Raw genomic sequence first — 24,600 nt, 5'->3', positions numbered from 1 at the left:
AAGCACTACCAGAACACTAAATTATCTTGTGAATCTAGTGTTTGGTTTGAAGTCACCAGTTTCATGACTTATGTAACGAGATAGGCAACAGAAGTGCATGGATATAAGATCATTAAACCAACACCGTGGGTGAAACTTAATAGGATGTTTACAACACATTACTGACAAAGACAAACTCCATTAAAAGGTTTCTTTTCTAATCATAATAACAACAAACAACAACAAAGTAAAAAATTAAAACCCTCTAAAAAGCCTTCTATTCTCCCATTTAATGCCTGGTAACAACACAGTAAATAGGTAAATAATTTAACAATTCTTAATCCAGGCAACCCTTGTATACCAATAAGTTCTCATTTTAGGTTTTCTTCTTTAAAAGACATAGATAGCATCTTTGTAAAAAAACAAAAAAAAACAAAAAAAAACACTAAAATCTACACAAAAAGTCCTATAAGAAGCAATTATCTGTCTGAGTGAGAAGCGTACTATGTACACCATAAATTTTCAGGTAAGGACTACTGCACATATACAAACATTTTTAATCTCCATTCTCCAACTCTTTACTATAAGTCAGAAGGACATTCCAACTCAAGGGGAAAGAAAGTGATGACACCAAGCATGCGAAACACCACCAGGACATTCCTGACCCAGCTTTGTCAGTACCTGGGGGGGTGCAGGTTTCCACTGACGAATGCACGAGAACAGACCGTCTCTTTGAAGGCAGAGGCACCTTCCTCTCTTTGTATTTGGCCAAAGCTGCTTGCACGGCTTCAGTGTGAACATCTACATAGAAACAGCAATAAACAGTTTTCAAAATATTGGTTATGAAGTACCCAAATTAAGTTTCACGGCTTTCACTGAGAGTAAAAGTAACACAAGCTCACCCTGTGCCTACCTGTGTGTCCTACATGCTGGTCCTAGATGCCTTTAAATATTCCTTTGTTTGTAGATTTGACTTTAGAATCATGAACATTTACGCAGTTATAAATGAAAACTAAATTTTTAAAAATCCCCCAAAATGAAAATAAGATAAAACAAATAAACTTAAATGTGTCTCCAACTGTCAGAGTAAACTACTCCAAATGATTTTCACCTGCTCCTCTAGCAAAATCTACTAAGGACAAAAAAATGCATGAGACCATTTCTGTACATTTAAAGTCTTTTCTCCAACAAGATTTTTTTAAATGTTTAAAAACCTTACAGTGAAATGGCAGATAAAGTGCTAATCAAGAAAGATAAAAAATTCACACCTAGATGTACTGAAATAAAATTTACAAACATCAAAGGCAACAAGACAATTCTAAAAGCTTCCAGAGCAACAGTAAACCACCTTGAAGAATCAAGAAACAGAGGGACATGACTCAACAGTAACTACCTGCTGCAAAAAGGGAACATAGTATCAAAGAAAAAGTTTTGAACCTGCAATTTTATATCCAGCCAAACTATCATTTAAACACAAGGGTCTAATGAAAAATATGCCCAGATATGGAAGTGAAACACTCCTGGAAGAAGGTGCTTCAAGGAGAGACAAATCCAGGAGCCCCGATAACAGGTACAGCAGACTGTGAGCACACACTTCAATCTTTTTTCTAAAAAAATTTTATTGTATTTTTTCATTCCATTTAGTCCCCTCATACCCCCTTTCCACCTGTAATCATCACACTGTTGTCTATGTCCATGAGTCCTTTTCCTTTTTGCTCAACTCCTCCATCCCTAACCTACCCCCACCTTAGCTGTCATCCTGCTCTCTATGAGTCTGCCTCTACTTTGCTTGTTCAATTTGTTCATGAGATTCTATATATGACTGAAATCATATGGCACTTGTCTTTCTTTCACTGGCTTCTTTCACTTAACATAATGTTCTACAGGTCCATCCATGCTTTCACAAAGAGTAAAATTTTCTTCTTTTTTACCACCGAGTAGTGTTCCATTGTGTAAATCTTCCCTAGTTGTTTTATCCACTCATCTACTGATGGACACTTGGCTGCATCCATATCTGGGAGATTGTAAATAATGCTTCAATGAACAAAAGGGTGCTTATGTTCTTTCAAGTTTTGGGGTCCATTGTGTATATTCCCAGAAGTGGGATCGCAGGGTCAAAAGGCAGACCCATTTTTAATTTTCTGAGGTATCTCCATACTGCTTTCCACAGTGGCTGCACATTGCCACCAACAGTGCAAAAGGGGTCCTCTTTCTCCACATCCTTGTCAGCACTTATTATTTGTTGACTTATTGATTGTAGCCATTCTGACAGGTGTGACATGGTATCTCATTGTGGTTTTAATTTGCATTTCTCTGATGATTAGTGACATCGAGCATCTTTTCGTTTGTCTGTTGGCCATCTTTATGTCCTCTTTGGAGAAGTGTCTATTCAGGTACTTTGCCTATTTTTTTAATTGGGTTGTTTGTTTTTTTGGTGTTGAATTTTGTAACTTCTTTATAAATTTTAGATATTAACTCCTTAAAAGATATATCAGCAGACGTGTTACCCCATTCTGTGGGTTGTCTTTTTATTATACTGATGATTTCCTTTGCTGTGCAAAACCTTTTCAGTTTGATGTACTCCCATTTGTTTTATTTTTCTTTTTCCCCCCTTGCCTAGGGAAATAAATCCAATAAAATATTGATATGAGGAATGTCCGAAATTTTGTTGCCTATGTTTTCTTCTAGGATTTTTATGGTTTCAGGTCTAACATTTAAGGCTTTAATCCATTTTGAATTTATTCTTGGGTGTAGTATAAGAAAGTGGTTTAGTTTCATTTTTCTGCACATCTGTCCAATTTCCCCGACACCATTTACTGAAAAAACTATCTTTAGTGCATTGTATGTGCTTGCTTCCTCTGTCAAATATTGATTGACTATAAAGGTGTGGGTTTATTCCTGGGCTCTCTATTCTCTTCCGTTGATCTATGTGTCTGTTTTTATGCCAGTACCACGCTGTTTTGATTACTATGGCCTTGTAATATAGTTTATTAGGTAGTGTGATTCCTCCAACTTTGTTCTTTCTCAGGATCGCTGTTGCTATGCAGGAACTTTTGTGGTTCCATATAAATTTTTGAAATATTCTAGTTCTTTGAAATACATCATCGGAATCTTGAAAAGAATTGCAATGAATCTACAGATTGCTTTGGGTAGTATGGACATTTTAATGATGTTAATTCTTCCTATCCATGAACACAGTATGTGCTTCCACTTATTTGTATCTTCTTCAATTTCTTTCCTCGGCGCCTTATAATTTTCCAAGTACAGGTCTTTTATACCCTTGGTTAGTTATTCCTAGGTATTTTATGCTTTTTGAAGCAATTGTGAATAGGATTGTTTTCTTAATTTCCCTGTTAGTTCATTACTGGCATATAAAAATGCAACTGATTTCTGGCTATTAATTTTGTATCCTATTACTTTGCTGAATTCATTTTATCAGTTTAGTAGTTTCTTGGTGGACTCTCTGGGGTTCTCTATGTACAGTATCATATCATCTGCAAATAAAGACAGTTTTACTTCTTCCTTTCCAATTTGGATACCTTTTATTTCTTCTGCTAGTCTGACTGTTGTGGCTAGGGCTTCCAGTACTATGTTAAATAAGAGAAGTGAAAGCAGACATCCATGTCTTATTCTCTGAAGGGGAATGCTTGTAGTTTTTCCCCATTGAGTATGATGCTGGCAGTCAGTTTGTCATACATGGCCTTCATTATGCTCAGGTATGTTCCCTCTAGTCCCACTTTGCGGAGTTTTTATCATAAATGGGTGCTAGATTTTATCAAATGCTTTTTCTGCATCTATTGATATGATCATGTGATTTTTAGTCTTCATTTTGTTTATGTGGTGAATCACATTTATTGATTTGCGAATATTCCTTGCATTCCGGGAATAAATCCCATTTGATTATTGTGTATGATCTTTTTGATGCATTGCTGTATTCAGTTTGTTAATATTTTGTTGAGGATTTTAGCATCTGTGTTCATCAGGGATATTGGCCTATAATTTTCTTTTTTTGTAGTATCTTTATCGGGTTTGGGACTTAGGATAATGCTGGCCTCATAAAATGAGCTTGGGAGCTCTCCTTCCCCTTGAACTTTCTGAATAGTTTGAAAAGGACAGGTATTAGTTTTTCTGGGAATGTTTGGTAAAATTCACCTGTGAAGCCCTTTTGTCCAGTACTTTTGTTTGTTGGTTTTTTTGACTACTGCTTCAATTTCACTAGGTGTTATCTGTCTATTCAGAATCTCTGACTCTTCCTAATTTGGTTTTGGATGATTGTTATGTTTCTAGGAATTTATCCATTTCATCCAGGTTGTCCAGTTTGTTGGCATATAGTTGTTCATAATATTTTCTTATATTAGTATTTGTATTTTCTTGGTGTCAGTTGTTATTTCTCCTCTTCATTTCTGATTTCATTTATTTGGGTCCTCCATTTTTCTCAATAAGTCTGGTTAAAGGTTTGTCAATCTTTATCTTTTCAAACAACCAGCTCTTGTATTCATTGATCTTTTGTATCATTTTTAAGACTATTTCATTTATTTCTACTCTGATCTTTAGTATTTCCTTTCTTCTACTCACTTTGGGCTTTGTTTATTGTCCTTTTCAAGTTCCATTAAGTGTAAAGTTAGATTGCTTATTTGAGCTTTTTCTTGTTTTTTGATATAGGCCTGTAATACTATGAATTTCCATCTTAGGGTTGCTTTCCCTATGTACCACAGATTTTTGATTGTTGTGTTTTCATTTTCCTCTGTTTTGAAGTATCTTTTGATTTTGTCCTTGATCTCATCATTGACCCATTCACTGTTTAATAACATGTTATTTAGCTTTCATGTCTGTGTGTGTTTTTCAGTGCTGCCTCCAAGAAACCCACCTGAGGTCAGAAGATACACACAGACTAAAAGTAAAGGGATGGAAAAAGATATTTCATGCAAATGGAAAGGAAGAAAAAGCTAGGGTAGCAATACTTATATCCAACAAAATAGACTTTAAAACCAAGGCTATAGGAAGAGACAAGGAAGGACACTACATACTGATAAGGGGAACAATCCAACAAGAGTACATAACCCTAGTAAACATTTACACACCCAACATAGAAGCGCCTAAGTATGTAAAGCACATCTTGACGGGCATAAAGGGAAAGATCGACAGAAATACAGTCATAGTTGAGGATTTTAACACCCCTTTGATTTCACTGGGTAGATCTTTCAGGCAGAAAATCAAAAAGGAGACAGAGGCCCTAAACAATACACTAGGTCAAATGAATTTAAATGACATCTTCAGAGCATTTCACCCAAAAGCAGCAGAATGTAGATACTTTTCAAGTGCACTTGGAACATTTTATAGAATAGACCACATATCAGGACACAAAACAAGTCCCAATAAATTTAAGAAGACTGGAATCATATCAAGCATCTTCTCTGACCATAATGCTATGAGACTAGAAATCAATCACAAGAATAATGGAAAGCACATAAAGACATGGAAGGTAAATAACATATTATTAAACAATGAATGGGTCAACAATGAGATCAAGGAAAAGAAATCAAAAGATATCTTGAAACACTTTCATTTTGTTTAGTGTCTCAGAAACAAACGAAACCTGATAAACCAACAGATCAAAGAAGTTCAACAAAGCACAAGAAACATAAAGGAAACTACACCAAGGTACATCATAGTAAGTCACTCAAAAGCAGTGATAGAGAAAAATCTTAAAAGTGCCAGAGGAAGGAAGATACATTACACACATGGGAATAACCAAAAAGAACAAACTTGGAGGACTAACACTACTGATTTCAACAATTATTATTAAGCTATAACCATAGCTTATGGAAACCCTGCTTGAGAGCAGGGTTTTCCATAAAGAAGAATGAATACATCCACAGAACACAACAGAGTCCAGAAACAGCCACACATGCCCATGTGACTGCTTTTAAATGAAGAAGCAGGCAGTGTATGCTCCACAAACTGGATATCCACAAGCAAAAACTAAGCTTTGATTCATATGTTGAACTCATATGAAAACTAACTAAAATACGGATCATAGACCTAAAGGTAAAACCTTAAAACTATAAAACTTCTAGGTGAAATCTTTATGATCCTAGATTAGACAGATTTCTTAGATACAAGAACAAAGGCACTATAGACTTAAAGAACTGATGAGTTGGACTTCATTAAAATTAAAAATCTGTGTTTTTCAAAAGACACTTTAAGAGACTACAAAGACAAGATAAAGCCTAGGAGGAAATATTAGCAAACCGTATTTACGATAAAAGTCTTATATTCAGAAAAAAAAGAATTAGAACTAGAATAAAGTTCACAAGGGCAGAAAACAGTTTATTAATATCAGTTACATGGAAGTGGATGGTGGGGAGGATGGGGACAGGGAAATAAGGAAGACAGGGAGAGGGAGGAGACCCTTTACGTGATCCCATTCATGGACTGTGTACATGGGTCTGCATGTGTTTCCCTCCAGGGCTGAAGAAGATGGTGCTCAGTGAAATGCTGAGGGTGGTTGTCCTGGTATTCAGAGACTTCAGGTGACTTTTACTATTGTCCTTAAACTTGGTTTGATACTTTATACTACATGTATTAATTATATTACAGAAAAAAATAATTATCAGTGTGATTAAGTTTTTTTTAGAACAAGCAATTTTTTTTTAAGTACATTTATTTATTTATTTATTTATTTATTTATTTATTTTAGAGGGGGGGAGGAAGGAAGTGGTGGAGAGAAACATCAATGTGTGGTTGCCTCTCACATGCCCATTACTGGGGACCTGGCCCCCAATCCAGGCATGTGCCCTAGACTGGGAATCAAACCAGCAACCCTTTGGTTTCCAGGCCAACACTCAAGCCACTGAGCCACACCAGCCAGGGCTGATGAATTTTCTTTAAATGTACATTAAATTGGTAAAAAATTATCTGATCAAAAATTTCTCAAATCTCTTCATCACACTTTGTTGACATAACATTTAAGATCTTAAGGTCCTTTCTAGATATTCTTAAAGCAAAAATGGCCATTTATTTTTAATTTACATTTTATTCTTCAATTACAATTTACATTCAATATTATTTTATCTTAAGTTTCAGGGGTTACTAACCATATTGGTTAGATAATAATGCCCTTTACAAAGTGTTTCCAGTACCCACCTGGCACCACACACAGCTACTACAGTACTGTTGACTATAACTCCTATGTTGTATTTTACATCCCCATGACTATTTTATAACTACCAATTGTTCTGCTAATTCCTTCACCTTTTTCACCCAGTCCCACCACACTCAAGCAATCATCAGTCTGTTTCTGTGTCTATGAGTCTGTTTCAATTTTGTTAATTTACTGTTCTTAAGATTCTACATATAAGTTTAATCATATGGTATTTTCTTTCTCTGTTTTTTCTTTCTCTGACTGACTTCACTTAGCATGATACTCTCCAGGTCCAACCATGCTGTAGTAGTTGGCAACATTTTATTCTTTTTTATGGCTGAGCAATAGTCCATTTGTATACACAGGGTGGGGCAAAAGTAGATTAACAGTTGTGAGTACACAGAACACAGTTTATTCTTATTATTTATTAATTATTGTATTATTTTCCATGCAAATATCTGTAAACCTACTTTTGCCCCACCCTGTATGTACTACAACTTTATCCACTCATTTATTGATGGGCACTTGGATTGCTTCCATATCTTAGCTATTGTAAATAATGCTGCCATAAACATAAGGGTGCATATATTCTGCTGAATTAGTGTTTTGGGTTTCTTCAGATATATACCCAGAAGTGGAATCACTGGGTCATAAGGCACATTCCATTTTTAGTCTCTTGAGGAACTTACATACTGTTTTCCATAGTGGCTGCACCAATCTGCATTGCCACCAACAATGCACAACAGTTGCCTTTCCTCTACATCCTTGCCAGCATTTGCTGTTTGTGGGTTTATTGATGATAGTCATTTTGACAAGTGTGAGGGGATATCTCATTGCGGTTTCAATTTGCACTTCTCTGATGATCAGTGCTGTTTAGCATCTTTTCATATGTCTATCGGCAGATGTGTATGCTCTCTTTGAAGAAGGTTCTATTCAGATCCCCTGCCCACTTTTTTTTTTTATCCTCACTCAAGGACATGCTTATTGAATTTAGAGAGAGAGGGAGAAAAACATCAATGTAAGAGAGAAACACTGATAACCACCTCTTGGCACACCCCTGAGTGGAACCAAACCCGCAACCCAGGCATGTGCCCTGACCAGGAATAGAACCCGTGACCTTTCAGTTTACAGGATCACACTCCAATCAACTGAGCCACACTGGCTGGGGCCCTCTGCCCATTATTTATTTTTTCTAAGATTTTATTTATTTACTTTTAGAGAGAGGAGGAGGGAGGGAGAAAGACAGGGAGAGAAACATCAATGTGTGGTTGCCTCTCGCATGCCCCAACCAGGGACCTGGTCCACAATCCAGGCATATGCCCCAACTGGGAATCAAACCGGCGACCTTTCAGTTTGCAGGCTGGCGCACAATCCATTGAGCCATACTAGCCAGGGCTCTGCCCATTTTGGAGATTGGATTTTTTTTTTTTAGTGTTGAGTTGTATGAGTTCTTTATAAATTTTGGATATTAATCCTTTTATCTTCCATTCAGTAGGTTGTCTTTTCATCTGTTGATTATTTTCTTTGCTATGTAAAAACTTATTAGTTTCACGTGGTCACATTTGTTATTTTTTCTTTTCTTTCCTTTGCCCCAGGAGATAGGTCAGAAAAAGTATTGCTACAAGAAATGTCCGAGATTTTACTGCCTATGTTTCCTTCTAGAAGTTTGAGTTTCAAGTCTTAATTTAACGTCTTTAATCCATTTTGAGTTTATTCTTGTATGTGGTGTAAGAAGTCGGTCTAGTTTCATTTTTTGCATGTATCTGTCCAATTTTCCCAGCACCACTTATTGAATAAACTGTCTTTACCAGATTATATGCTGTTGCCTCCTTTGTCAAATATTAATTGACCATCTAGGTGTGGGTTTATTTCTGGGCTCGCTATTCTGTTCCATTGATCTACATGTTTGTTTTTATGCCAGTATCATGCTGTTTTGATTATTATGGTCTTTTAGGATATTTTTATATCAGGTAGCATGACACCTGCAACTCTGTTCTTTTTTCTCAATATTGATGTGGCTATTGGAGGCCTTTTGTGGTTCCATACAAATTTTTGGATTATTTGTTCTATTTCTGTGAGATATGCCACTGGTATTTTGATAGAAATTGTGTTGCATCTACAAATTGCTTTGTGTAGTATTGACATTTTAATGATGTTAATTATTCCTACTCATGAGCATAGTATATACTTCCATTTATTTCTATCTTCTTCAATTACTTTCTTCAGTACCTTATAATTTTACTTCCTGGGTTAAATTTTTTCCTGGGTATTTTATTTTTTTGATGTAATTGTAAATGGGATTTCTTTTTATTTTCCCTTCCCGAGAGTTCATTATGGGTGCATAAAAATGCAACTGAGCCCTGGCCAAGTAGCTCAGTTGGTTAAAAGCAAGGTTGTGAGTTCAATCCCCAGTCAGGGCACAAACAAGAATCAATCAATAAGTGCATAATGAAGTGAAACAACAAATCAATGTTTCTCTCTCTTACCCTAAAATCAATAGACAAAAATTTTAAAAATAAAGTTAAAGATAAATTAAAATGCAACCAATTCCTGAATATTTATTTTATATACTGCTAATGTAATGAATTCAGTTATCAGTTCTAGTAGTTTTTATTTACTTTTAATTATTTTTTAAAGATTTTATTTATTTATTTTCAGAGAGAGGGGAAAGCAGGGAGAAAGAGAGGGAGAGAAACATCAATGGGTGAGAGAAACATCAACTGGTTGCCTCTCACACGACCCCAACAGTTTGGGTGGGCCCGTTAGTTGGGTGGGATGGAGTCTCAGGGGATCTCCAGGGCAGGGCAAACAGTGTTAACCAGTTGATGGAGTCTCAGATATGGCACTCGCCTGCAGTCTCTGTGGCTCTGTGGGGAGAAGGCTCAGAAAACAGACAATGGCCTCTTTCCGCTGTTCTGTCTGAAAGAAAGCTGTCCCCCAGCTCTCCCCTTGATGCCAGACACTTCAGTTCCTTCCTATATGCCACAGATGCCTTTCAAGCAGCTGCCTGGGTGCTGAAGCCCAGAGGGAGTGAGTCTGAGAAGGTGAGTCAGTGTGTGGGTTCTTTAAGGGGAACTGTTTGGGACTCCAGCAGTTTCTTCCACCAACTCAATCCTCACAGGTTTTTGGAGCCAGAAGTTATGGCGATATTATTTTCCCAGCACTGGAACTCTGGGCTGGGAGGCCTGCTGTGGGGCTGGGACTCCTCGCTCCTAAGATATCCCTCCTGAATTTTTATCCACCACACGTGGATGAGGGACCAGCGCGTTCTGCGTCTGCGCCCTTCCTACCTGTCTGGATGGATGTGGTTTCTTTAATTCCATACTTGTCAGACTTCCATTTAACTCAATTTCTTAACAAAGTATTTAAAGAATTTTTTCAAATGGGTAAGTTTTAGAAACATCTCCTAAGAAGCAAGCCCTTACACTACTGTCTACACTAAAACATACCATGGTTATGTGAAGGTTAAATTATATTATGCTTTGCAAAATAAGTCAGTCAGTCAGAAAATGACAAATACCATATGATCTCACTCATCTGTGGAATCTAATGAACAAAATAAAACCAGAGGTATGGATACATGGAACAGACTGGCAGATCCCCGAAGGGGAACAGGTGCAGGGAACTGGAAAAGATTAGCCAAAGAACATGCATGCAGATATGCATGGACACAGACAACAATGTGGTGAAGGCCGGGGTGGCGGGGCCAGGTAATGCGGGGCAAAGAGGGGAAGGGAGGAAATAGGGGTAACTGCAGTAGTTCCGACAGTAAAAAAAAATTAATAAAAAAATGATGATGTGGTAAATTATCACTCAAATAAAAATAATTTCTTCAGCAGATATTTTTAGCAAGGAAAAAATAATCCAAAGATTTAGAGTCGGAGAGTGGAGGCCTGCTGCCTCTGGTCCCTACCTGACCGGAAGCGCTCGTCCCGTGAGTTGGTGGGCCGCGGCTTCTGCTGCTTAGGCACTGCAGCCGTGGTTTGTGAGGGCCCAGGGGTCCTAGGCTCTGCTTGGAGGGATGGGTCCACTCCTGAAACACAATTTTATAGGTATGACTTATGTCAACCATTTGTTTTTCCAATTATGGAAAAACCCATTTTAAACAGCACCCACTGTACCAAAATCAGTGATCTGAGCACATGCACCCTGTGCTGGCCCTCGCACCCCGAGGACCCTAGTGTAGAGATCAAGGGGGAGCCATGGATGTCCATTTCCAGCTCTCTCCCCACAATGCCCAGCCCGCCCATGTCTGTCATCCGCCATTCGCAAGAAAGTGACCATCACAGAGCCCAATCCTGAGCCCATGAGCACCACACATGCAGCTGCTCAGGGAGACTTTCTAGACGAGGCCCTCTGAAAGGGTATTTCTGCGCTATAAACATTTCCTGAGTCTGAAAGGACCTGAGTCACTTTTCCTGGCACTATCCACAGTGTTGGCATACTCTATGTGAGAAACAGCCCACTAAGCAATCACAAGGGTGTCACCAGAAGCTCTCAGACACAGGAGAAAAGAAGTGGGCTGGTGGAGGGAGAGAAGGGAAAGGCACAGATGTTAAGGATGATGGCAGACTACACCGCTCAGACTCAGGCCCAACCGCCCTGGCCTGCCACAGCTGCTCACGGTCTCCACACCCAACCCACGGAGGGCTGTCCACACTCGTGGCCAGGCCCACAGTTCTCATGTCCCACTCCTGACCACACAGGCCCTCAGGACACAGCATGGTGAGTAAAGGAACGGGGTACAAGCATGGAGGATCATTAAACAAAACCCCTGGTGTTGTCGAAGTCCCCATGTGAGGACATCTGAGAGCAGCATAAAGCAAAGCTTTCAGTTGTGTGTCATCAAAAGAATCAGCTTAATTTAGCCTTTGGTTCAAAACATCTCATAAAAACGGCCAGCAGGACTCCAGCCCTATGGGCTCCTCTGGCCCCCGTTGTTGCCGGAAAAGAAGATAGTTTATCCCTGCTTTGGACCCTGGTAGTCAGTGACTGACTGATGGCCACAGTGTAGCAGGGGTGATGCTGCAGGACTTCCGAGGCCAGTCAGGAAAGGCGACACAGCTCCCCGCTGGGTCACCATGTCCTCTCAGGGACAACACCCTGAAAGAACACAGGAGAGGACAGAGGGGGACAGAAGCAGTCCAGGAGCCCTGTGCTTGGCTCTCTGAGTCTCCCAGCACCACTACCACAGTACTGACTGAGGAGCCCCCCAGGACATTGGCTCCGGCTCTGTGGCCGGCCTGCAGCTGCCCTCCAGCCCAGCCAGACGGCAGGTCTGGGAGCAGAAAGAGGCTGTCCCTGTTGCATCAAGTCCCACATTTTAGGTGGTCAGTTTTAGCACTAGAGAATGAGAACCCCTCTGAAAGTCAATGTTCGGCTCTTCAGAATTTGACCCTCGATGCACACGTATACACATACAAACACATGCATCCACAGCAATACTGGTCAGTACTGCCACTGGCTTTTTTTGTTGTGACTGAATGAAATTATCTTACATTCATAATGGAGTTGAGAATGCACAGAACGTTACGTGCCATAGATTATAAACAGGTGTGTTGCAAACTGATGTACATATCAATGGACATCCCTATTCTTACATTCCAAAATATAGGTACTTGGATTCTTTGAGATAGATTCATTTATTCAACAAAGATACAAAACCCACTGTGAAATTACTAGATAAAAGAGTAGGTATATTTTTAATTTTAACAGATATCAAAGGGTAACTTTCCAAAAAGATTACAGTAATTCGCACTCACAAGCAATGTGTGAAGGTACCATTTCCTCACACCCTTGTTGGCATTGGATGTTATAAAAAGTTTTAGAATTTTGCAAAGCTGACAGGAGAAAAATGGTTCACTTTAATTTGAATTTCCCTACCTACTACTGGAGTTGAACATGATGTTTATTGTCCATCCATATTTTCTCTTCTCTGAATTTCTCTTCATTTCACCCAGCTAATAAGCCCCTGAGAAGAACTGCAGGAAGCTCTGGTCTGCTGGGGATAATCCCTGCACTGAGCTCGCCTCTCTGATCTATGGCCCCGCTGGTGGCGGCTCAATCATTCTGAAATGTTTTCATTTCCAGGGAACCAATCATACCAGCTTTTCTTTTCCTTCCTAACTTCTAGGTTTCCCTTGTAACCTCCACTCAAAGGTTATTCAAAGGTACTTCTGAATTTTATATTATCTCATCATTACAAACCTATTTAGAGCTGTAATCCTTCTAAAGTCTATGTTCACTAACAATGGAGAGGAAGAGGATCCCAGCTCTGCTGTCTCTGCCCTTTGAATGCTCCTGAGTCATTGCCAGACCCCTTTCTCTTCCACTCACTTTCTTCTGCGCCCTGCACAAGACCCGCTGCTGTGACCACCAAGTGTACACAGTCAGGTTCAGCATCTTCAGGGCCAGCTGAGGGCTTCTTTCTCACTAGCATTCTTTTTAAAAAATGTATTGGCTACTCTCAGAACTTTCCTCCTTCAAGTGGGTTATTTTTTCCCCATTCCAGATTAGGGGGTGGGGGGAATCAGCCACTGGTATTCAGACTCAACAACATTATGTTTAGACAGTAATTTTGAAACTGCTTATTTTATGGTAATTTTTTTATTGTTCAATTACAGTTGTCCCAGTTTTTCCCCTGCTGCTCTCCCCTGACTCCCCCCCAGTCAATCCTTATCCTATTGTCCATGTCCGTGGGTCCTTTATACATGTTCCTTGACTTGGCCCTTCCCCTTCTTTGCTCCATTAACTTCCTCCCCCCTCCCTTCTGGTTACTGTCAGTCTGTTCTTTGTTTCCATGCCTCCGGTTCTATTTTGCTCCTTTGTTTGTTTTGTTGATTAGGTTCCACTTATAGGAGAGATTATATGGTATTTGTCTTTCACAGCCTGGCTTATTTCACTTAGCATAATGCTCTCCAGTTCTATCCATGCTGTCTCGAAGGATAGGAGTTCCTTCCTTCTTTCTGCTGAGCAGTATTCCACTGTGTAAATGTACCACAGTTTTGTAATACACTCATTTACTGATGGGCACTTAAGCTGTTTTCAGCACTTGGCTATTGTAAATTGTGCTGCTATGAACTTTGGGGTACATAGGTTCTTTTGAATCGGTGTTTCCGGATTCTTGGGATATAAATCCAGTAGTGGAATCACTGAATCAAAAGGCAGTTCCATTTTCAGTTTTTTGAGGAAATTCCATATTGTTTTCCACAGTGGCTGCACTAGTCTGCATTTCCATCAACAGTGTACTAGGGTTCTCTTTTCTCCACAACCTCGCCAGCACTTGTTTGATAATTTGTTAACGATGGCCATTCTGACAGGTGTGAGGTGATATCTCATTGTGATTTTAATTTGTACATCTCTGATAGCTAGTGATGTTGAGCATCCTTTCATAAGTCTATGGGCCCCCTGTGTATGCTCTCCTTGGAGATGTGTCTGCTCAGGTCCTTTGTCCATTTTTTAAATTGGATTGTATGTATTCTTGGTGTGGAGTCATGTGAGTTCTTCATATATGATTTTCCCCTTAGGAAATTGGTGTTTCTTCTATTTTAGGATCTTGGTTATTTCTTTCAAATAGATTTTATGACCCTAATATAGGTTCTGTGGCTTTCTTACTAAATTAATAAGCAATTGACAATTTACTGCCCCTACAAATGTTTTTTCGGTACCAGAAATCTTGCTAGAGAAAAGCTATAGGTTCTTGCACATTTGTCTTATGTCAAACCAAAAACTTTTTTTTTTTTGTAAAGATTTTATTTATTTTCAGAGAGAGAGGGAAGGAGGGAGAAAGAAGAAACATCAATGTGTGGTTGCCTTTAGTGCTCCCCCTACTGGGGACCTGGCCTGCAACCGAGGCATGTGCCCCCGACTGGGACTTGAAGGAGCAACCCTCTGGTTCCCACGCTGGTGCTCAATCCACTGATTGAGCTACACCAGCCAGGGCTCAAACCAAAAACTCTTACTAATTCTAATAGTTATTAAGCAGCCACCTGTGTTTCCAAGGTATAAAATAATACCATCTGTAACTGAAGCAGCTCATCCTGCTTTGTTTCCCATCACACCACACCAGCAGTGGCCACCGAACGCAGCGGCCTAAGGGCAGGCACTATGAGCACTCTTGTCTCACCCTGCATAGGATGGAAACGCTGCAGTATGTGATCGCATAGCGTGACGGCGGCTGTTGATGTTTGCAAACAGGCTGTCAGCTGTTTCCATCATTTCCTTAAATTCCAATTTTACTCAGAGATCCTCTTTGCTTTATTTTGGAGGAATGAATGTCAGTGTATAAAGAGACTCCACTATTCGTTTTGTTTTGACTATAAAATATATCACATTGATATAAGCAGCATAAAGCAGGTTTGCACTTTAAGAATTATTATAAGGAAATAACAATGATACTGGTTAAGAAATAAACACTCAAGTCCGCAGGATCCCCTGTAGTCCCTCCAGCCTCACTCCACGACAAAACATGCTGACTTCAGTGAAAACCACTTCCTTATCTTTCTTTACCAACTACATAAAGGTTCCTAAATACACAGTTTGGCATGTTTTTAAACTTATACTGCCTATATTCCTTTGCAGTTGTTTCCTTCACTAGCCATATGTTTACAGGCTTCATCCTTGCTGATACATGTAGGTCTTCAGCTCTCCCCTGTATGAATTCTGCTGGCTGGTGTTCTAGCTATTGACAGTTGAAGGATACAACACACACTCTTGTGCATGGGCAAACACAGGTGCAAACATTTGAAGTTTCTCAAGGGCTCCCGTGTCCCTGAAGGAGAATTGCTGGTCACCTCGGACCTCTTCAACTTTACCAAGTAACGCTAGTTGTCCATATCCCCACCATCCAAATCCCCTCCAACAACCGGAGGTAGGTTAGGCAGTAATCGGCACTTCTCTGGTTACTGCGGAGGTTTAGCACCTTTTGTTCACTTGCTGGCCATGATGGTTTCCTCTTATGAAATGCTTACCCAAGTCTTCGGCTCATTTTTCTTCTGGGCTTTTTCTATTTTAATCATGTTGGGGAACTTTCTGGCTATTGAGTTGAAATTAATTAAAATTAAGTTAAAAATTCAGTCTTCCACACTTGCCATTTTTTCAAGTGCTCAAAGCTCTATTGTGGCAAGTATTCAGTTCACTGGACACTATAGCCTCAGATCACTTTCCTTATCCCAGAAAGTTCTTTTGAATGGTGCTGTTTTTAGTTATCTGTGTTACAATTATCTTCTCCCACTCAGTAGCTTGTCTGTATTCTCCTCATGGTGACTTTTGATAAAATAAAACGCTTAATTTTAACAAGAGTTTCAAGATGATAACAATTTCTTCTATGACCTTCTAAAGGTGCTATACTATTTGCCTTTCACATTTAGACCTATCATACAATGGAACTGATTTTTGTGTCCAATGTCATGTGTCTTACGTGTGAGGAAGGAACTGGGCCAGCACCATGACCTGCAATGCTGTCTTTACCATGAGCCAAGTCTCCACCAGATGCACACCTGTGCCTGGGCCCCATGCTCCACTCTGCTCATCCAGTGGGCCACTCCTGTGCCAAATCATGCTGTCGTACTGACGGCAACTTGACATTCATTCTTCATACCCTGATAAAGCAAATCCACCCATCTCACTCTTTCTTGAGCATTATTTTCAATCACTTGGCCCTTTAAACTTGTATATAAAATTTATACTTAGCTCGTTAAACTACACACACACAAAATCTGTTCAAATGATGAATGTGCTGACTCTACAGATCCATCTGAGGTGAGAAGAACTGACATCTTTACAATATTTGTTTCAAACCTAAGCAAGGAAATGTTCCTTAGGATAATCACAAAAATAATCATGTTCAATACTTGTTGGGAAATGCCCCACCTGGTTTTAGGAACTGCAGCCCCGCCAACAAGCAAGAATGCCCCAAGGCTGGAGCTAATCAAGGAGACCTTGGGAAAACAGGCCACTGAGGAAGCAAAACCTGTCTCCCTGGCAGGGGCACAGCCCCTGCCTCTCTCACATCACCCTACTTGGCCCTGGAGGATGGCTGGTTAGTCAATGACGGGTAAGATCCCTCGATAGAAGGGGCAACCTAAGTCAGGCATGGAAAACAATAGGGATTAGGGAAGAACTTGGGGGACACGGAGAAAGGGCAAAAGACCTTCACCCCTTGGCTTTGATATGGCCGGGGTCCTCATTCTATCTGAAAGAAGTCTCCTTATCTCCGGGCTGCCTTGCCCTCCCCCTGCCTGGCTCAGGTTTGAAACAACACTAGAGACACCCCTAAACAGGATCAATCTGGCGGTACCTGGGGAAAATCAGGTCTAGAAGTAAATTCCTTGAAGCATGCTTTGTTTTTCCCTCAAAAGCTATGATAACCAGCTCATGCTGGGAAGGAAATTTACATTATTCACAGACCCTGACCCTAAACCGTTTGGTGCTCTTATGTTTATGCTCTCATGGTTACTCGTCTCCTCTCGGACCCATGTAAATCGGTGTGTTCCTGACATTTGTTTTCCTCAACATCATCTATTCTCTGTGAACATTAACATACTGCTGTAATGAGATCATCTGTACATTCCTATTACCTGGCCCCACTGATAACCCTTTCAATAAAAGCCTTTGGACACAGGGGCTTGGGGCCTTCTCCACTAGAGGGAAGAGCCATACCTCTCTCCTGGCAGACAGAGAAGTGTCTGGAATGATTTACTATTTCCCTCCATCCATGACAACCCCGGGACGGGCTCAACGGGTTCAGAGCCCACGCTCCCTCCCTCAGCTGGCCCCCGGACAGAGACCCTCAGATCCAGAGTCCGGCGTCCCTCTCACAGCTGGCGCCCAAACAGGGACATGAAGAGCTCCCTCCCACAGCTGGCGCCCAAACTGGGGCCCTCCAATCCAGAGTCTGGCGTCCCTCTCACAGCCGGCGCCCGAACAGGGACGAACATGCCCGAACGGGGACATGAAGAGCTCCCTCCCACAATATTCAATTAAAATAAAATAACTTCTATTTGAGAATGAGATCTATACCAAACCAGAGCTATAAATTATAATCAATGCCTTTAGATTTTATCATTTAATATCAGAGACTTTATTTTCCCAGTCTTTAATAGGAAACACAGGAAAAATAGGAGACATACGAATGTTAAACTCTAAAATCTATTTTAATCAAGTTCTATGAGACAATATAATTGTTACAAAACACCTGAGTGTGCGGACCTTACCTTGAATAAGTGGTATATAACGTGCAAGCAGCTTTGCTCTTTTCTTTTCATATCCTTTTTGAGTGATGTCACCTAAAACAACAATGATAAAAGAGAATTATATTTCTTCTAAAGTTACTAAAATTTTTAATTAAAGATTAATTCATAGTGAAAAAAATTGGAAACACAAATGTCCTTCAATTAGTGACTGGTAAACAAACTATGATACATCCACACAATGAAATACTATTCAGCAGTAAAAAGGAACAAACTATCGATATATTGAACAATTTAGATAGCTCCTAAATACATATTGCTAAGTGAAAGAAGCCAGGCTTAAAAGGCTACATACTGAATTCTTCCATTTACATGACATTCTGGAAAAAACGGAACTATAAAAAGACAGAGAACAGACAGTGGTTGTCAGGGCTGGGAGTGAGGGGAGGGCTGACTACGAAGAGGGACCAGAGAATCTGGGGGATAATGAAGCTGTTGTGTTTTGATTTTGGTGGTGGTTGCACAACCTTGTTTGTCAACAACTTACAGAATTACACACTAAAAAGGGTAAATTTTACTTTATGTAAATAATTACTCAACATTCCATGTGAATGGAATGCAGACTCTTGAGGCCGTGCCCCAGACTGAGGGAATGCAAACCTCCATTTTACCAAGACACCGCAGTGATTCCTGCAAAGGTTCAAGCTGTGAAGCACTGGTGTTAAAGGACTCAGAGGAAATAAACCTTCCCAACCACAGGGTGTTCCTGGTGAGGATTCAGGGAAAGGAACTGTTGCTGTGATAACATTATAAAGAAGAAGAGCCTAAAAGTGAATTAACATCCAGGAACAAGAGAGGAAACACACTTTTCGATCTAAGAACACCACATGGTTTGCCAGACAGAACCGGATGTTCACAGTGGATGTGTCATGTTTTGGAGACTTTATTTAGACCAGACATATATATTACAACTTCCACTAGCAGCTTGTTCTTTGGGTGAACTGCCTTCAATAGAAAGCTTTCGTGTTCTTCAAGCTCCCCTCTCACCCCATCCCTGCCCCCTCACTCTCCCTTCACTCCCAACAAACAAGCAGAGCTGTCAGGCTGCTATCATTTAGTGGGTGCTTTACAAGTATTTCCTTTAGAGAAACTATTTTATTTTTAATCTCACCTGAAGATACATTTATTGATTTTAGAGAGAGAGGGAAGGGGGGGGTTGGGAGAGAGAAAAACATGGCTGTGAGAAACACTGATCAGTTGCCTCCCATACGAACCCCACTGGGGACCAAACCAGCAACCTAGGTATGTCCCCTGACCAAGCATCAAACCCACAACCTTCTGGTGTACGGACGATGACGCTACAACAAACTGAGGCACTCAGCCAGGGTTATATAAACTGTTGACCACAGGATTCGTCATGTCAAAAGACCAACACCGCTAAACATCTGCCGTTCTAAGTTAAGCCTCACTGGAAGCCTCTGAGTGGACATTAACACACCAGCCTGCAGAAGATGTGTCTGCGGTCAGGGAAGCACCAGCTCCTGCCCACCAAGCAGGCACTGCTCCGGGATGGGCCAGGCTGCCACAAAGCCCCCGTGGCCTGAAGAGGCCCACCCATCTTGCACAGATCCTCTGCTCTGACAACAGCTCATTGAGTCAGGCCCTCCCCGGGGACTGCCTCCAGTTATTTCATCTCTCCTACCGTTTGTGTATCCTTCTGCCCCCACTATCCTATCCCTGCCAGAGGAAACTATTCGACTGCAGTCAGTGTCTTTTAATTTGAGTATGTTCTGCAGAATATATACTGCCTTGTGTCCATGCACTTTTACTTTACGCAAATGGCACTATCTTGTAAATCTTACCCCATTACCCCCAGTGTTTTTCTCCAAGCACTCTATTTTACCATCAATCCATTCGCAATGCAATGCACGCACAATCCACTGTTGACTGCAGTGGCCCTTGAGGGGCAGATCATCCTGTCCTCCCCACTCATTTGATACTCACAAACCCTCATAGGATCCAGAATATAATTGTGTTATTCCACTTACAGTAAATTTAAAGTTGTTCACAAGTGTTTCAACTTGTAAACAACTTTGAAGCGCAAGTATTTTTTAAAGCAACCTACTAAAACAATTTCCTCTAGAATATATAAAAGTATGTAACTAGGATAAATTTAAATGAACACTAAATATTGCTACACAAACTAAAACAGGTAAATCACTATGTAAAATCAGAGCATTAGCTTTTCCAGGATATTTTAAAAGTATTCACTTTCTAGACATAGTTTCTTATGTTCCCATTTCAAATGAACGTTTATATGGTGAATGTACCCAAAGGGCATTCAGAAATGAGACATGCTATAAATCCCTGTTGGATGTTCATGATATCCCAAAAGCTCTCATTTGTTTTTTTTTACTGAACCAACTGAATATAACCAGCCACACATTTTCATGTGTAACCAGTTACCATATTTTCACGTATCCAACTTATAGACACTAACTCAACATGCCATTGAACACAAAGCTTCCACCCACACAAAGAGCAAAGTAGAATCCAAAATAGAATCCAGACACAAGACTAGGGTCATGGGTGCAAAACATTTCAGCGAACAATGGACCGAACACAGGATGGTGGTCCCATGAGATTACAACGGAGCTTAAAAATTCTTATGGACCAGTAACATCACACGGCAACACCGTCATGATTGTGATGATGTTGCTATAAATAAACCTGCACTGCCAGTCCTGTAAAAGTACAGCACATACAATTATGTATGGTACATAATACTTGATAATACATAACTATGTTACAAGTTTATGTGTTTACTATACTTTTTATCATTAAGAGTGTACTATTTCTTCTTACAAAGAAAAAATTTGCTGTAAACAGTAGCGTGTTACACTGACAGCAGCCTCATACACCTTGTGTTTACCATCTCCTAATTGCATCATTCTCTCTTGTGTTTAATCTCATGTTTTATGTAAGTTTCACAGGCTGTACAGACTTGTAGTCCAGGAGCAATAAGCTGTACCATGCAGCCTAGGTGTGGTAGGGCAAGTGCACTCTGTGATTACTGCACGAGGACAAAAATCGCCTAACAACACATTTCTCAGAATGGGTCCCCATTGTTAAGTGGTATATGACTGTAATAAGCTAATGGAGAAGGGACTTGAATCCCAGTTTTCTGACCCCAAGTTCAGTAAACAACGAAGAAACAAACACAAGAGCCAAGCTCCCCAATACACTGCACAGAACTGAGGTAACCCTGACTCGAAAGCCATAGGGAATCTCAGAATGGAGTTCTCCCCTTGGCTGAGCACCCCGGAACCTGGGGGACTTTGGAAAAATGCCGGGGCCCATCCTCAAAAGTAGCTTCTCTGATGGTCTGAAAGATAGCAGCTGTTCTTACTAGCCCTCTAGGTCGGCGATTTCCAACTGGTGTGCCACAAGAAAGAGGTTGGGGGCACTGACCTATTTTTTCCTTAGATTGCCAAATAAAAACATGACAACAGCCAACCCCACAATAGCAGTCTGGTGTAAACGAATCAAAATTATACCTACCTTCTGTCAGACTGGCAAAAAATCTGTTTTGTTTTGTTTTGTTTTGTTTTTGGTGTACCACAGGATTTCAGTAATTAGTTTATGTGTGTCATGAGCTGAAAAGGTCGAAAATCACTGTAGGTAGGGGTACAATGTGTGGCTCAGGTTGACCTCCCCTGCCATGAACCAAACTCACCCAGGATTACAGATGCAAAATCCCAAATACAGTTGGCCCTCCATAAGCATAAATTCCACATCCATAGATTCAACCAACAGTTGATCAAAAAAATTCAGGAAAAAAAGTTTCATGGTTGCTAACGTGCGCTGCGTAGTTAGGGACCATCTGTACTGAATGCATGTACTTTTTTTACCTTGTCATTATTCTTTACACAATACAATCTAACAGGTATTTACACAGAATCTACATTGTATTAGGTATTATAAGGCATCTAGAGATGACTGCAAGTATACAGGAGGATGTGCATCAGTTATATGCAAATCCTGCATCATTGTATACGAGGGACTTTAGCATCTGTGGATTTTTGGTATCAAGGGCCCTGGAACCAGTACCCCACAGATACCAAGGGATGACTGTAATAGCACCAAGTCCCTAACTCAGCAGCATATTAAAATTTCTAAAAAACCACTCTTGAATGCACTCAACAATTCCTGAAGTTCACAGAAGCAAGGACAGGCAGTGAACACCATATGTAATGGCAAATATGGGAGACAACTTTTGTCCATAAAAGAAAGGAAGCAAGGAAGGAAGGAGTAAAGGTGCTGCCATACCTGATTACTACAGACTTCTGTTGGCCCTAAAAAAAATACCCTGGTATATGAGGAGTGGAGGAGATGTGGGTATCACATGGGTTGATATCCTATTGAGTAAAACAAGTTGAAGACAATATACATAAAAAATGATCTAACTGGTTAAAAATAAATAAAACTATATTTACATACATGTAGATATGTATATCTCTGTGTACACAGGAAATATTCTGGAAGGATGCTCAACAAATCACTAATAGTGGTTATCCCAGAGAGTGATTTATTTATCTGGTTTTGGGTGGGTGTAAGACAGATTTCATTTTTTACTTCAAACACTTTTGAATTCTTTAAAATTTTTAGCATGATAATCATATAAACCTTTGTAATTAAGAAAAATGGAAGATGATTCGATAATGTACCATAGTTAAATAAGATGTTATTGCAAGAAACTGACTAAATTCCATGTACTATTAACTATGAGACTAAAATTATTCTAAATTAAAGGTTAAAAAATATATAAGAGAGACTAAATAAAATTGGCTTTATTCCTTTTTTAAATGTTTGATAAAATTTGTCAGCGAAACCATCTGGGCTTACGGGTTTTCCAAAAGGTTGGTGATTTTTTCTTTTGCTTTATTTTACTTTTTAAAATCAAGACTTTTTAAAAAACAGATTTAAGGTTCACAACAAAATTGAGTCCAAGTACAGACAGTTCCCACATATCCCCTTCCCCAAAACATGCATAGTCTCCCCCATTATCAACATTCCCCATTAGAGTGGTACATTTGTTATAACTGATGAACTAAAACTGACACATCACAGTCACCCACTGTCCATATGGTTCACTCTTGGTGTTGTACATTATATGGGCTTGGACAAATGTATGGCATGTATCCATCATTATGATACTGCACAGAGTATTTCACTGCCCTAAAAAATCCTCTGTGCTCTGCCTATTTAACCATTCCTTCCCCACTGGCAACCACTTTTTCTTTTTTGTATCCATGATTTTCCAGAATGTCATACAGCTGGAAAAGTAGCCTTTTCAGATCAACTTCTGCCACTTATTAATATGTACTTAAGCCTATTCCACATCTTTCCTTGGATTGGTAACTCAACTTTTTTTTTTTTATCCTCATCCGAGGCCACCTTTTTTTTTTTTTTTTTTGCATTGCTTTTAGAGAGACAAGAAGGGAAAGAGGAAGGGAGAGAGAAAAACAATGATTTGAGAGAGAAGCACTGAGTGGCTGCCTACCATACACGCCTGGACCAGGAATACTACACATCCAAACTGCACGCACCTGGACCACAAGCACCTGCACCTGCACAAGGGATTACACCTGCAACCCAGGTATGTGCCCTGACTGGGAATCGAACCTTCAGTCTTTCGGTTACAGGACAAAGCTCCAACCAACTGAGCACACCAGCCCAGGCTGATAACTCAATTATTTTTAGTGCTAAACAACATTCCATTGTCCAGATGGAACAATTCATTTAACTACTAAGGACCTCTTAGCTGTTTCCACATTTTGGCAATTATGAATAAAGGTCCCATAAACATCTGTGTACAGGATTTTGTGTGGATATACATCTTCAACTCCTTTGGGTAAATACCAAGGAACATGATTGCTGGATTGTATGGTAAGAAAGAGTATGTTTAGTTTCATGAGAAACCACCAAACTGTTGAGGATTTTTGCATCTATGTTTATGAGAGAGAGTAGTTTATAGTTTTCTTGTAATGTTTTTGTCTGATTTTGGTATTAGGGAAATATAGGCCTCAGAGTAAGTTAGGGGACATTCCTTCTGCTTCTGTCCTATGAAAGAAACTGTAAAGAACTGGAATAATTTCTTCCTTAAACTTCCGGTAGAATTAACCAGTAAACCTCTCTGGGCCTGGTGCTTTCTGACAATATTGGCGGGGGCATCTCTCATGACTGGGTCCTCTTGGAGTTTTTAACTCTCTGAGTTGTCCACGCTGA

General features: G+C 40.0%; 1 protein-coding gene across 1 annotated transcript in view; it reads right to left on the bottom strand.

Moving 5' to 3' along the window:
* The window catches only part of DIP2A (disco interacting protein 2 homolog A), a 109,276-nt gene that overhangs the window by 64,915 nt on the left and 19,761 nt on the right, over positions 1-24,600 (bottom strand). Inside the window, exons 2-4 of the mRNA XM_054579434.1 lie at positions 18,337-18,408; positions 11,037-11,156; positions 661-780 (exon numbers count right to left, since the gene is read on the bottom strand). Coding sequence (XP_054435409.1) covers positions 661-780; positions 11,037-11,156; positions 18,337-18,408 — 312 coding nt within the window. The remainder of the gene's footprint in view (positions 1-660; positions 781-11,036; positions 11,157-18,336; positions 18,409-24,600) is intronic.

Source organism: Pteronotus mesoamericanus, unplaced genomic scaffold (assembly GCF_021234165.1).
Source record: "Pteronotus mesoamericanus isolate MK-2021 breed Mesoamerican mustached bat unplaced genomic scaffold, CSHL_Meso_final contig_116, whole genome shotgun sequence".
NCBI lineage: Eukaryota > Metazoa > Chordata > Mammalia > Chiroptera > Mormoopidae > Pteronotus > Pteronotus mesoamericanus.
Note: the sequence above shows the minus strand (reverse complement) of the source record. Positions and strands in the feature narration are given on the sequence as shown.